We start from the raw sequence: 15,970 nt of genomic DNA, 5'->3' as shown, positions 1-15,970 counted from the left end.
GTACAACTATGCTATGAAGGCTTAGCTTCGTGCAAAGATAGTAGACGGTAACCGAGTTTAGGAACGTTCGAGGAGTTACCTGGAATAACGCGTGTCGGTCAGTAAATCGGTGATCGGAGACCGGCTACTGGCGACCGGCGAAGTGAAAGAGTAACCTACTACAACATAAGATACTTTATCCGTAAGCAAGTATCAAACTGGAGCTAGCCGAAAGGAAGCCAAGTAAAAGTGGACGACAAGACACGTTCGTCGGTTAAACGCATTTCTGACTCTGCACTCAGTGCTTGAATTCCCCCAAGTGTTTCCACAGGATCCGAACAATAAACACGCGAGTGTTATCATCCAAGTGTTTTATCTTTTGTTTCATTTATTTTGTTGTTGTTTCATTTCTCAACTATATCTCCGATCTTTTTTTCCAACCCAACCCACTCCCACCCCCACCCTCCTTGAATTTCGTCATTTTTATCTGCTTTTTTACCTTCCTTATAATTTTCCTTTTGTTTCGGTTCGTGAAAACGTGGATCACTCGGTGAAAGTTCAGCGCGATGCTCGAAGGGTGAGTTGTCATATATTCTCTTTGGAAAGATATTTCTTTTATTTTATTTTATTTTATTTTATTTTATTTTATTTTATTATATTTCTTTCGTTGAGAGATTATATTTTAGCCCTATGTTAAAATATATATTCACACCAGCTAGAAAAATGTAATTGTAGGAAAGTGAGAAAGAAAGTAAATAGGTAGCTAATTTTAAAGAACTATTGAGAGATTATTCGGGGATCTCACGAAACTTGGTTTTTGTTTATCTTTATCACGCGAGGTGCACGCGCGAAGTGCACGTTAACCTCCTTGACTACTACGTGAAGTGAAAGGAGAATCCGTTATGCATCGCATCGAGAAAATAATTCTTAATTTTAGTTTTCTAAAGACATGTTTCTTATCTTAATGGTTTGTACAATTTTTACTGCAAACAAATATTCAACGTTCTCTCCATTTATACAAATAAGAATGAATCAGAACCAAAGTTTAGTTCTAACAAATTAAAAATAATAAAACGATATCCTCAATTAAAATAAAGAGACAAAAAGTAAAATAAAAAATTCGGAGAAAAAATTATGTACAGTTAACAACAACAACAACACAGGAAAGCTTGGCAAAGGAAAAAGAAAAGAAAATCAGGTATGTCATTAGAAAACTAATTGCAAGAAATTTTCCTATCTTTTATCTATCGAGGAATCGATGCAAGAAGGAGAGTTTCACACGGAAGGTCCAGCTTCTACTCTCTTAAAGATTACATCATAATCCGCAAACACGTAAAATATATATATATAGTCCGCGGTATCAAATGGGGAAGGGAAGGACTTTCGTAATTCCATTACGATGCGCCCTTATGCAACGAGGAAGTGATTCTTGCTGCATCGTCCGTTTTTTCCTTACACACTAAATGACTAACTTGAAAATGATTCTTATCGTGTTCAAATTAACGAATTACTTGTTTTCATTTGATCCTTTAATGTAAGATAGGAAAATAAACCGATATTTCGTTCAAATTTATGTACGGTGACTTTCACCTTCTATCTATTTGAAATAACTTGTAATCAATTTAGAAAGAGAAAATAAAGTAATAAATAAAAATGAATAAATTTGATTTAACATTTTTAAATAAAATATACGGTTTTTTTTTATTTTTTTTATTGTTATTCCTATCAATTATCACATACCTTTTACCAGAGTGGCTTTGAAATTCTTTCACTGGTGAAAGAAAATTCGCAATTATGTTTCTAATAATTATTAATAAAAAAATCTACAGATCAAAGATGAAAGATGTCGAGCAATAATTTAGAGAGAGAGAGAGAGAGAGAGAGAGAGAGAGAGAGAGAGAGAGAGAGAGAGAAATAGATAGAGAAATTAGAAGATATTAGTAGCGAATGCTCTTAATCACTGTCCGCCTACACGATAGTTGCATTGAATCAAAAGATGGTACAGCAAGATAGTAAACTAAAGCTTACTCAGCATCGACGTTTAAATCGCACGTTTTATCGTTTCTCCAACGTGCAACCAACAACGTGATGGAGACAAATTAATACTTTCATAATTCTTTACTTCAGTTGTATCTCGTAGAATTTACGAATATCGAACTTTGTTCATTTTTCCTCGGAGCGCACATTTTCTGGCTACAGTTCGATCTAATTTGATGAAATGTCATTTATTACAATATTTCAAATTTTCTTTCATAAGGTCAATAGACAAAATTTGACCTGGCTTAACAATATAAATTGTTCATGTGTCGTTAAAAAAGAAAACAAGAAAAAAAGAAAAAAAAGAAAAAAAGAAAAAAGAGAAATAAACGGGGAAAGTTAAAAGGATATAAATATCGGTACGAAAAAAGCGCATCGTTTCCCGAACCTTCTCGCTTTCTTGCGATTTCCGATTTCTCGTATCTCGACGTGATCGGAATAACGCTTCGATCAATGTGATTCGTTATTAGCTCTGATTTAGATCTTTTACTGATTCGAAGAAAGAAAGAGATGAATAATTGATCGAGCGAAACACATTATTGACAACGATGATTAATCCATTGTTAGAATAAACGATTATTTCCTTTATTAAATGTTACATAAGTATCTATCGATCGGAATAGAAAAGAAATTAATGAGAATTTTCTTTTTATTTAAACAAAAATACAAGATAATATAATCCCGTAAAAATTGTTTATGTTTCTTCATAGGATGTTTTTACTTTTTGTTAATTTTCTTTCCATGTTGCAGATTCGCGAGAACGCGGACCGCGGTAATAGGAGTTGTGGTGTTACTGATTGGGCTCAACTGCCATGATCACGTATGCGAAGGATTGGAATATCAACCGGTTGAGATTTATGGAAATAGCGACGAATGTGCTTTGATCCTGGATGGTCCTGGAAGGACCAGTGTTTTCGATTACACTTATAATTTACTTCGTGGAAATTTGTAAGTATTATTTCATTCATTTGTCTTTTATCTATCTTCTCTATTTCCCTCATTCATATTTTATTCTATAAATAATCATAACACAACAATATTTTATATGTTAATAAGGAAAAAACGATCGATTGAGTTCCGTTGTAAACGAAACATAAGACCGACTTTTACTTTCACTCTTGAATATACGTTTTGTATATCGTCGATTGCCGATAATGTAGGGACAAAATATATGTGCATGTATATGTGTATATATATATATATATATATTCGACCTTTCCATCGACTTTCCCTGACACTAACTGCAACATCTTATGAACAAAAATTCATTACAAAATGAAATTAAAAAATGAACTTGTGAATAATTGATAGAAAATAATTTTTATGGAATGATTTTCGAAAGTCTAATCTGCTCAAAATAAGAAACAAAAAGAATCAATTGCTATCATAAATGTGTCATGATAGCGGTGGTAATGGAAGTGGTAGCTTGCAAATACCTCCCATTTCAGTCTTTACGAACTCGATCGGCATGGAGTTTGTATAATAGTTTACTTGTGCATGAACGAACATAAGTATGCTTTACTTACTTACGCACGAATGCCGGTTACGACAGTACGAGAGTATTACGTAAAAGAATTCTCAAAAATTATGTGCGTCTTATTGCGAGTCCGGTCCGGTCCGTTCCAATTGAAAGAGAAAGAATAAAGTATTTTACGGTTCGTTCTTCTTTTTTAAGGGTGTTCGCGCAAAAGAGAAACGTGTTTCTTGTCACGTTTTTTTTTTTTAATACCTTACTTTTTCTTTTTCTTTAATATGAAAGTTCAAACGAACAAGTGAATGACGTTGTTAATCGAAATATTGTTCAAGGTTGAATTTATATAACATATGATTAGATATATTAAATTATCTCTTACTTTGTACAATAAAATGTTTTTTGGAAGAAAAATATTATTTCGAAGTAAGAAAATATTGTATAAAGACAAATAGAAATGTTTTCCAATAGTTGAAATAGTTTTCGACGAAAGAATAAAAATAAAAATAAAATGAACACGTGTAACGACGACGACGACGACGACGACGACGACGACGACGACGACGACGACGACCTCGATATGATCGAATACGCCGATAATGGTTGGTATCTCGTAAAATGCGATAACTATGGGAGCATTGTACGTTTATTCCTGACATTTTCTCTCTCCCTTTGATCAACGTAAATATATATCGTGGTATGAACGCACTTTTAACGAGTACTTTCTAGGCAATCTAAGCGAGATTGCATTCGGCATTGCCGAGAAGGACGCGAACTCGAAATTCCATTCGTAGAAATGCATTCGTAGAAATGCATTCGTAGAAATGCATTCGTGTTAGAATCAACGATTCCATAGTTAAGTGTAATTCTTTTTAATAAGAATTTTTCCAATAACTTCGATTTAAATAATCTTACAAATATATAATGTAATATAACGCACCCCATTGTAAAATAAAATAAAAAATAAATATTATGAAAAAAAGTAAGAGTTACTATGTTAAATGTGAATAATATAAAAATATATTATATAGCATTGCGATAAATCTAATATAAGAGAGGAGTTGGTGGGTGAAGTTTATAGATACTTTATCTAGGCTATAATCTGCCATGCGTGAACCGTTTTCAAATCGACGAGTATGCTTATGCAACTTTAAAGCGAATTAGCAAACTAGCTCTGAACGAGTATTCTTACATCCAGTATATTACCAATAATTATAACATTTTTAATAATACAATCAAATAGAGATATTTTCTTTTTAATGTATTATAGGATTACGTTTTTTCTCACTTCTATATTTTTTTTTTCGTATATAATACATAATTGATATAAGAAAACAGGGAGAAAGTATAAGTCGAAAGTTTTTGTATTTCCAAATAGAAACAAATAAGGAATGAAAAACACGGTTATTTATGTACCGCATGACGGTAAATAGCATAAAACATAGTAATAATAATACGTGTATGCAAAAATTAATCCAGGATAAAAGTAAGTCATGCACAACACGACACACGGAGTATGTGTGTCGCGAGGTTCGTCGAAACGCGGAAGAAATGGCGACTAGGATAATAAAGAAAGAACGGATCGGAAAGTAAACGGTATTATACATATATAATACCTACACGTAGAGATATGTGTAGAGTGCCACTGGGTCAACCTTCGATGGTAAAAGCCACGGGCGGCGGCGGTGGCGGCACGTCAATGCCACCACTATATTTCGTAGCTAGGAGAAACAGGATATGAGTCGATTCTTCTGATACTATGCAAGATATAGTTTCGAGTTACCTCGATACAAAATATCCCTTAAGATGCAAGCTTTCGTGTGTGAACATAAAATTGTGCGATATATATTAAATATATTATCTACTTTCTACGTCCTCTATATCCATTTCTATACTCTTTCGAAGTTATTTTTAATACGATTACGGAGCCATTATATTATTTTATATAATTATCATTATATGTGATATATGATAATATCATAATAAAAATTATAAAATCATAATAAAATATTATCTAATTTTTTTTTATATCTACCAATTATTCATTTTTCTAATATAGATGCACACACATTCCACCCGTGTTTGTTATATTATTTTATATTTTATTCGCCTGCTTCTTCGGTTGTTCCTGGTTACAACTAGCGACCTACCTAATACAGGTTCCATGAACACGTTTCTAAACGTAGTGTTTTAAAGAGAGATAAAGATAGTTGTAAACTAGGCTAGAACACGTTAGGTAATTAAATCGGAGAGAAGGGAAGCTGTAAATAATACTCTAAGAGTCAAAGATCGCAGTCTCTCGCGCCTTCATTTTGCATCCTCATTCACTCACCGACTTTAAGTTATTTTTTTCTCTTTCTTTTAAATACTTATCTTTTATTATTCCATTCCTTTTTCCATAGTCCACCTACTGCGGGATCACAAACCTGTATCACATACGATGCAGTTAATCATGCCTATATAGAGGCGAGGAAACGCATCAGTAAGTAAGACGATTGCTATAATCATTATTCTCTCTGTTATAAAGTCACTCAATCCCAGTCAAGAAGAATTTTTGTTCATTTACAATTGAACCCGTTTATTTGAAACTCCATCGCGCTGAGAAACGACGCTTACGCGAATACTCGAGATATTTTGCAAGATTGGCTAACATAATTTATGCAACTTCATTGCGCGGCAATATATATAAGAGAAATAAAATAAAAGAATAATAAATATAATGATCATCTTACGTAAACTGATTTTAATCTTAATATGTTTGACAAACAGACGTCGCACAACCCAAAAACGAAATCTGGAGACCCGAAGATCTGGCTACGGTCGGTGAACTTTTACTGGACATATCCATTAATCTAGCCCAAACGTGAGTTACAAATGAACAAAACGAGTATGATTAAGAATGAGCTGATCAATTAAACATGTCACGATTTAACAGGTACGGTCTGTCATTCGAGGAAATTGAGAAAAGTCTTCCATTGATCGACACATCGAAAACATTAATACGCGAAGTTTGTCCTGCTTTTTTAAGCAACGTCGAATGTAGACCAGGAAAATATCGAAGATACGATGGACTCTGTACAAATTTACAAAATCCAACATGGGGTTCGACTCTTTCTCCGTTCACCAGGTAAGATTACACATTTTTTCTTCATTTTATCTTTTTTCCTTCTTTATATTGTTGTTGTTGTTAATTTTTAGATTGATGCCACCAAGATTCTCGGATGGTTTATCAGCACCTAGGATAGCAGTAAGTAGACGAGATTTACCCTTGTCTAGAATAGTTTCACGTACTATGCACCCAGATGAGGGATATCATGACCACGCTGGTACTGTCATGGTGATAGCCTGGGGACAATTCATGGATCATGATTATACGCTAACTGGAACACCTTTAGGTAAGGTCTTTTTATATATTTAATACTTTCAAAACACGTGTTTGTGTTTGTACGTTTAAAAAAAGAAAGTTACTTTGTAAGATTATTGATCAATCTCGTGTTACGAGATGATGACAATGATGATTTAATAGCGTATATAATCAACCAAATAAATCTAATTCTAAGAACATGTGACCTATATATTATACTATAAGAATAGAAATTAAACGTTAGAAAGCATTTCAATTATCAAATATTTAACCCATAAGAATATGACACAACTATCCTGGCGTGTGTGATGTTCCAATTAAACATTTCAAAGTTTCCCATATGTGCTTGCATGAGCGTTGTGAGTGTGTGTGTAAATAACACGCGAACTTATAGATATCAAACCCTTCCATATTGAATACATATACCTTATACCGAAAGGAGGGTAGGTAACTAGCAGAGAAAGCGAACGATCGCAGTGACAAGATTGTAATACATTTTGATATAATAAACGAGGCCAATTGTTGTCTCTGTTTTCATGCTTCTTTCCAAAAACATTACACTCTGTCTTTTCACTTTACTTCGGCAAAGAATTATTTCTCTTTCAAATTCCTGTGTATAAAAATATGAAATAATAATATATTAGAAAAATTATCTAATAAATTTATTACATTTTTCAGATCCATTAAATCGTAATGACCCCGAAGAATGTTGTTCTCGTCCTCCACATTTGAAGAATCCTTATTGCAACGAAATTCGTATACCAGAAGATGATTACTTCTACAGATTATTTAACGTCCAATGTATGGACTTTGTGCGAGCATTCCCAGCTGTTCGACCGGGTTGTCGTCTTGGATCACGTGTACCTTTTAACTTGCTTACTGGAGTTCTTGATGGAAACACTGTTTATGGAATTACAGAACATTTCTCTAGGTAAGTATCAACATCCTAAGATATATTATACATAATAACACAAAATTCGAAGGATCTTGAAATTTCACGAACTGAATCACGATTGGGAGTCAATGATTAACGTGTGAGAACTCCAATTGATCTTTTTGAGATTTTACACTCTAGATCGGTTAGGTAGGATAGACCAGGATACGAAATCGAAGTTTATTTATCCTGCCAACACGTGTGCCTGTGCATCTGTTACGTCATTCACGACAATAAATCAGTATTACACGTCGTTCTATATTTTCAAACGTTGGTACCACCCTGTACTTTCTATCAGCAAACTCACATCATAGGATCCACTATTGCTCAATCTGGCCCGATTTAGTGATCCCACAATCACTTGCTCGAAATTTAAACTTCTTTTTACAGGCGAATCAAGTGATTCGCTTTCCACGAAATAAATTAATATAGTATAATATCCTTTTTCTTTTTTTTTAGAAAACTGCGAAGTGGTTACGGTGGATTATTAAGAATGAATCCAGTTTTCAACGAGTACGGATTGAAAGATCTATTACCATTGAAATTGGATATACCTGACGAAGGATGCACTCGTCCAAATAAGTCGATGTACTGTTTTGAAGCAGGTAAGATGTTTTAATCAAAATAAAATAAAACAAAATGGAAAGAAAACTTTTCCTAAGAATGAATTAATTAAATTTTCATTGCGTCTCACCTATATAAATTACGATGTACAAGTGATGTAATTAAAATTGTTTTCTTTCACACGAGCTACCGCGCTCTCCTTGATCTATGATTAAGAAAGGTATGACGTGGGAAAATGTTATGGAAAATGAGTTATCGTTGGTGTTACTTCATTACAATAAAACTATGCGCTGCTTAATGTACATTTCTCAACTAACTGTTCACGCTAGAATTGTAAAGATACCTTTCTTCAATCTCTCGTGATAATCTTATCTAAAAAAAATTCTCACGATTATACCATGTGAGACGTATTATACACAAATATTCTAACGTGTAAAAGTTTTGTCCATTTTAATATCTGATTAAATTTTTCTATTTTAGGTGAAATTCGTGTCAACGAGCAGTTGGTATTAACTTGCATGCACACATTGGTCGCTAGAGAGCACAACAGAATTGCGAAGGTACTCACTCGTATTAATCCTCATTGGGACGATGAGACGCTGTTTCAGGAATCAAGACGCATAGTCATCGCAGAAATTCAACATATCACTTACAATGAGTTTTTGCCAATTCTTTTGGGGAAAGACGTCATGGAAAAGTTTGGACTTCTTCTCGAGAAAAACGTAATTAATCTTATTCTAACAACGCGTAATCAGCATTCGGGCTTTTTTAATAGTTTACAAAATTAATTATTTTGATTTAGGGTTATTGGGATGGATACGATCCAACAGTAAATCCTGGTGTAATCGATGCATTCGCTGCTGCTGCATTCAGATTTGGACATTCTTTACTTCCCACTGCGGTTGAACGATGGAGCAAAGCACACAAATTTATTGGTAAATTTTTAAATAAACATTCATCCAAAACTATCAATTTCTAATCAATTCTGAATATTTCTAAAGCTTCCAAAAGATTATCGGATCTAATCAGAAGACCGTACGATCTTTACCGTGCTGGAGTTTTAGACGAATACTTTATGGGATTGATGAATCAAGTTGCTCAAGCTATGGATGACTCTATAACCCAAGAAGTATAACTTTCATTTTGTATCTACGATACAATTTAAATAAGGACAAGAAAATTAACTCAATATTATTGTGCAGGTGACCAATCATTTGTTTAAAAAAGTTGGCGCAAAATTCGGAATGGATTTGGTATCATTCAACATGCAACGTGGACGAGAATTTGGTATACCAAGTTACATGGATTTTCGGTAAGTATGCATATAGAACAATTGTTTGATCCAACGATTAGAAAACGATTTTTAATCATATTTGTTCGTTACAGAAAATATTGCGGATTACCTGAAGCTAATACTTTCGACGAATTGTTCGGATCAATGCCAAACGAGACTATTGGACGGTATAGTTCAATTTTCGAGTGAGTATAAAAAATTTTATTTTAAATGAATTCAAAAACGTAATTGCGTCTTCCGAAACAAATATTAAATGAACATTTGAATCTTTCCTAACAGACATCCAGCTGACGTTGATTTGTGGTCCGGTGGTGTATCGGAGCGACCACTTCCGGGTAGTATGCTTGGGCCAACCTTCGCCTGTATAATCGCTACGCAATTTAGCCATTCACGACGTGGTGACAGGTTTTGGTACGAGCTACCAAATCAACCAGCGTCCTTCACTCTCGGTACGATCCTTTCGAATCCTCTCGAGTTTCTTTATCCCCAAGGCCATTAGTACTATTCTAACAGAGTGCAACTCGCTTTCACTTTTCTAGATCAACTCAATGAGATTCGTAAGACGAAACTGGCTAAGATGATATGCGACAACACAGATCTTATAGACACCATACAAATATATCCTATGGTTTTACCTGATCACGAAATGTAAGAGTCCAGAATTATTTAAGGGGAATATTTTGAAAATAATGTTTGACATAAGAATGTTATTTATTAGTTCAATATTTGTTCAGTATTTGTTCAGTATTAGTTCAATATTTTTCAATATTTTTCAATATTTTTCAATATTTTTCAATATTTTTCGTCAGAGTATTTATAATACAAAACAAACGTGCCTTAGGGTTACGTTAGAGTTTTTTTTTATAAATTTTCTTAACACTTCCGATGTGTCTAACATTTTAGCACTACGGTATAGTGTTCAAAATACTGATCCAATAAACAGCAATTAAAGCATGAGACATGAATTTTCTGAAAATGAAATAAATTATTGGATAAGAATGGTCTGATGCAACTAATAGGAATTCTGATGATGTGTTAATAGCAATCCACGAGTACCTTGCCGTAGTGGTGTATTACCAAGCATAGATTTGAGCAAATGGGCCGAGTATCCAACGAGCCACGCCACGCAATACGTGAGTAATCTAGCGCGACAGTACGGGCCGTTTGGGAAATAAGAAAAGGGCTCATCCACGTTTTATACTATATCTAGAGAAAATAATATATTAAAACAATTAGAAAAAAATATATATAAATATATAAATACACCGGGATACTACATATTGAAACCACCACCACCACCACCACCACCACCACCATCACGTAGTATGTCTCACGAGCCAGGACATCCTAACCCAAGATACACTGCCTAGGGATGCACGCAGAAAAAAATTTTAAAAACAAGCAAGCAACAACAACAACAACAACAACAAAAGCAACAAGAAAACAAGAATCATTAAAAAAAAAAAAAATGTATACTTAAGACGATTATATAATCTCGTCATAGTCATCGCCTAATAAAAATGGGTATAATATTGCACTTTACCCATCCCCACCCCCTCTTGCATAAGTTTCCACGCTTATACGCAGATATCAAATTTTTAGTATATTTTATTCTTATTTTGTTTTGTTTTGTATTGCACTTAGGTGTAGTCATAATTACATTTGTAGTTTATTCATTATAAATGAATAAGTTATAGAACGAAAGTAAACTTTTGTATTTTTAGTATTTTTTTTTTGGAAACACTCTATGGCAGTAATAATAATAATAATAATAATAATTTAATATATTTAATAAACGACAGAAAAAAATAATTATTTGATTGCACAATAGATATGCATAATAGAAAATAGATTTCATTAGATGTTCATATAATTTATAAGTTAATCGAGAAGTAAATGTTAGCGTGATAGAGAACATATTTAAATGTGTTCTACACGACGTATAAATGTCGGAACCGAGAGAGTGAAAGTAAAATCAAAATTTATCATTAATACTAATTCTTATAAGACATAAGTTCTTAATAGACATTCTTTAGAATATAGTATTAATTTTGTTTTGTTGTTTAGATCCCGTAGAGGCGAAGACTTCATTTGCACGGTGCATAGCGAATTTACTAAAATACATACACACCACGTATATTAATATCAATTAACAATAATTGCACACAAACGAACACACATATAGGAAAAAGTATAATACTAAATTTGAAACACATTGATATTCGATTTAAAAACATTTAAATATCTAATCATAATATATATCACGCATATTTTCACGCATACTTTCACGCAGTTATTGCTATGCACTTTGATTGCACTATAACTTTGTTTAAATTAGACACTTTGATAAGGGAATAAAAATTATTCACAGATAGGGACACACATATAGACACAAAAATAAACAAACTTATCCATCCATTCATCTATCCGTTCCGTCAATCCAATCAATCCATTCATTGATCAATTTTCCTAGATTTTCTACCAGTTTTATTTACGCAGCACCACCATTGTCATCGGCACACAGCTACAAATGTAAAAAAGAGAAACCTATTGTACTGTAGCGTTTGGTGGAGGAACGTTTGCTTGACGTGCCGGGACGTCCGGTGAATGCGGACACGGTACGGGACCACTACGAGAAACAGGACGCTTTGCGAATCTTCTTTGAGAGTATTAACGGCATTGCTTCGTATCTGGGCATCACGAGAAAGTAATGCGCGCGCGCACACGCACACCAGAGAACGGGTCCATCTCTTCTGATATCATTTTCGCAATAGAAAAGAAAAAAAATAAGAAAATTATACGTCGATATATCTATTTAACTGCATATACATGCATACATTTGTTTAAATATATATATATGAGTGTGTAAACTTTTCTTGATGTTACACAAAATTTCAAGTAAAATGATTTTTCCAATGAAATAATAATTCATTTGCTGTGCCAAATGAAAACGCGATTATGTGCGTAGCACTTGACTACAATAAGTTTTTTCTTAGCCGTCTAAGGTATTATATCGAAAAATGCATTATGTAAATAGCGCCCTTGCAATGGCACAGAAACGTATGTAAAGAAAATTAAGATAAAAGAAAAGAAAAGAAAAGAAAAAAAAAGAAAAGTAAAGAAAAGAAAAAAACAGAAAACAGAAAAATGAGATGATCGTTTCTGCGCCACTGCACTGCAGCTCTCGTCGTAGTTATCGATTATTATATTACTATATATATATATATATATATATATATATGTATACTTTGTACATATTAACGAGCACCAAGAAATAAAGTCACTTTGATAATAGTGCCATTAAAAAATAACGAATATCATCCTTATTCTCATCTTTATTCTCATCTTTATTCTCATCTTTATTCTCATCTTTATTCTCATATTTATTCTCATCCTTATTCTCATCCATATTCTCATCCTTATTCTATTAAAAATATTCAGTATTTTGCAGATTTCTTGCACAGTAGATTTGGTTCGCAATATTTTCATTAATGGTAAACCCATAGAATTTATTACATAAAATTTCCATCAATTTTCAGCATCAACAATCTCGCAAACCTTACCGAGATATGAAAAATGTCCCAGATAAACGCTACGCGAAATTATTTAATCCCAATTTGATGAAGATTATAAAAAGAAAAGATGAATACGTAAAAAAAAGATATACACCTTTATTATTGACAAGACTCATTCAAAAAGTATCTACGAGTGACGTTTTAACACTTAGCATACAAAATAATAACATGGTACTTATCGATAATGAATTCAAGCAATCTTCTGACAGTGAAGCAATCAAAATTAGCAGCATCATCGAGAAAATAATAAAAAAGAATAGAGGAATGAATAACGCGCGTAAGAGGAGGAATCGATCATTCAGAAAAATAAATAAAAGTATGACGGGCAAACGATTAAAACGTTCTGCCAATGAAAATAGTAATTCATCGGCAGAAATGAAAAATAATTTGAAACTCCATCGACATCCTAAACTCACTCAGGAGGATGAGAAATCTAAAATAACTGATACGAATGTAAACGTTTATACTGATTTTTACAAACGCATATGGGAGATAATTAACGGCACGCGTCCGAGTTTCAAAATCGTGGTACCGCCTATGAGAACACATAGAGAGATATTAAATGATGAACACGTTACGTCTGGCTCGGAAATCGAAAATTTTCCTTATAACGAGACTGGGTCTTTGAATGAGAAGAAAAAATTGTTCATTGGAGTACCTTTCGATGAGAGGAAACCTCCAGAAGAGGATGAATTTGATAAGTACGTTCAAGTGGACATGGAAAATGTCGATAATTGTTCAACGTTAAAGCCAATTGTTGAATCCAAAAATGAGATGATTATTATCAATCCTGATGAAGTATACCTTGATTCTAAGGAGACCAAAGATTTGAGTGAAAATAAATCTTTTTCTTCTATGTCTGTTAAAAAATTGGATAAGAAAAAACTAGTCCCTTCAGTTCCTGATTACGATCCAGACAAAATCCCATACGTCGAGGTACCTGATTATTCAGACGAGAGAGAGGAAAGTCTAGACAAAGAAGACCGTCGATTAGCTAAAGAAAAATATATAGATCCACACAATTTTTCGAATATGTCGAACAATTATGCGGAAAAAATGACTACGTTAGGTTACGAATATTCCGACAAAAATAAAAATGAAGATGCTAATAAAGATCAAAGTATTTTAACACGCGGTGCAACAAGCAATAAATTATCGGAAACATCTAATCAAGAAAAGACAAATTTGCGTAATCATCTTAAGAATAATAATAAGAATGTTAAGAGTCAATCGGAAGTTAGAGAGAGAGAGAGAGAGACGAAAAATCCGGATGAAGGATTCGTTCTACCGGAAATTCAATTTGACATTAATGAGTACAATAAACCTTTCGACTTGGATGATTTTTTAAAAAGCGAACCATTTTTTACAAAATTTAAAGAACCCCAAAATAATAATAATAATAAGAGAGAGAATGGTAAAGAACTAGTGGACGATGCTAAAAGTAATTATTCTTCTATGTCGGAAGATCCAACTAAGGAAGATTTAGTTGATGCTGATGAATGGGAGTCACGGTATGAGCGTGCAAATGAAAATGCTCCCAAGGATCAAATGAGACTTGATTATACGAAGGATCAAGGAAGAACTGATGAAATGATCAACGAAGAAAAAGATTTTCTCAAGCGTTATTTTAGTAAGGACGTTATAGATAAATTAGAAGAACATTCGGACGAGGAATTCGGTGAAGAAACTAAAAGGAAGGAGAGGGAAGTGGAGAAAAAAAAGCAAACCTTAAAAACATTGTCTACGATCCTTGACAAAAAGGATCGAATTTCAAGATTGGACGAGGAAGTGAGTAAGGAAATTGAGGACAAAGGAAAAAAGGATCCCTCCGTTTATAAGAATTATTGGTCTATAGAGTAAGAGTTACCTGGTATAAAGGATATAAAAAGAGATGAAGAAAATATAAACTAAGAAGATTGAAAGTAGGATGAAGAAAAGGAGGAGGAGAGCAGGAAAAGAGGAAGGGAGAGCTGTGTATTAATTTACTGCTCTTTGATTTTACATACAAAATAATGAACAATATTTTTTTAGCATGTAATTATATAATACTCTCTTATGTGAGTACATTCTTTCAATTTTTGCACCAGTTGTATTTACACCCACACCCAAAAATTGAAATGTATAGTAAATGTTAATAAAATAAATATTATCTAAAACACGAATCTCTGATTTTTAAGATAAAAATAATTATGATCCGCTTGCTATAAGTATAAATAATATTAGCTGAAACATTTCAAAGAAATTGCAAAGATGCACAATTTACAGCATTGCATTCTCCTGTCATTTTCTGAAATTTACATGCTAAACTTATAACTCGAAATAGAATTCTACGCGTAGACAAAAGAGTGTACTTTGACTTAATATTAGTTTCATTAAAATCCATTCACTTTTAGTATAAAAAATATTTAACGAAACTTTTCAAAGAAACGAAAAAGTTGTACAATTACCAGCATTGCATTCTCTGGAATTTTAATAATTTAAAACACGAGACATCCAGCTAAAAAAAGAATTGATCGTGTAGGGCACAGAGAGTACTGTAATATCAAAAAAAGTTTATTGAAATTTGACTACTGTAAAAATCAAAAATATAGACGAGAACGTTCCGAAGATATAACAGCTATGTGTGAAATATATGTACTTTGCAGCATTTCATTGTATGGGATTTTAAGTATTTAAAACGCGAAACACGCAACTAAAAAATATATTGTACGTGTAGAACAAAGAGTGTACTATCATTTAAAATCATTTTTAT

At 33.0% G+C, this 15,970-nt stretch overlaps 1 protein-coding gene across 1 annotated transcript; it reads left to right on the top strand.

Moving 5' to 3' along the window:
- The first annotated feature begins 524 nt into the window (after positions 1–524).
- On the top strand, positions 525–12,433 carry LOC106791655 (chorion peroxidase). The gene is made up of 17 exons (XM_014757476.1): positions 525–556; positions 2,767–2,964; positions 5,890–5,969; positions 6,257–6,350; positions 6,423–6,614; positions 6,686–6,882; positions 7,530–7,782; positions 8,245–8,390; positions 8,830–9,071; positions 9,152–9,284; positions 9,351–9,478; positions 9,552–9,661; positions 9,736–9,828; positions 9,923–10,092; positions 10,183–10,291; positions 10,686–10,776; positions 12,205–12,433. The coding sequence occupies exons 1-17, from the start codon at positions 546–548 to the stop codon at positions 12,352–12,354; spliced, it is 2,397 nt and encodes a 798-aa protein (XP_014612962.1). The 5' UTR covers positions 525–545; the 3' UTR covers positions 12,355–12,433.
- The last annotated feature ends 3,537 nt before the right edge of the window (positions 12,434–15,970 follow it).

The sequence above is a fragment of the Polistes canadensis genome, unplaced genomic scaffold (genome assembly GCF_001313835.1).
Source record: "Polistes canadensis isolate GaletaPanama2010 unplaced genomic scaffold, ASM131383v1 scaffold_328, whole genome shotgun sequence".
NCBI lineage: Eukaryota > Metazoa > Arthropoda > Insecta > Hymenoptera > Vespidae > Polistes > Polistes canadensis.
The sequence above is the reverse complement of the archived record's forward strand: the minus strand, read 5'-3'. Positions and strand labels throughout refer to the sequence as shown.

What these genes read in the sequence shown, in the direction of transcription:
- LOC106791655 (XM_014757476.1), top strand. An exon ending in GCTAACTGGAACACCTTTAG is followed by an intron (nt 6,883 to 7,529) that starts GTAAGGTCTTTT and finishes TACATTTTTCAG; the next exon opens with ATCCATTAAATCGTAATGAC. An exon ending in CCAAGTTACATGGATTTTCG is followed by an intron (nt 9,662 to 9,735) that starts GTAAGTATGCAT and finishes TGTTCGTTACAG; the next exon opens with AAAATATTGCGGATTACCTG.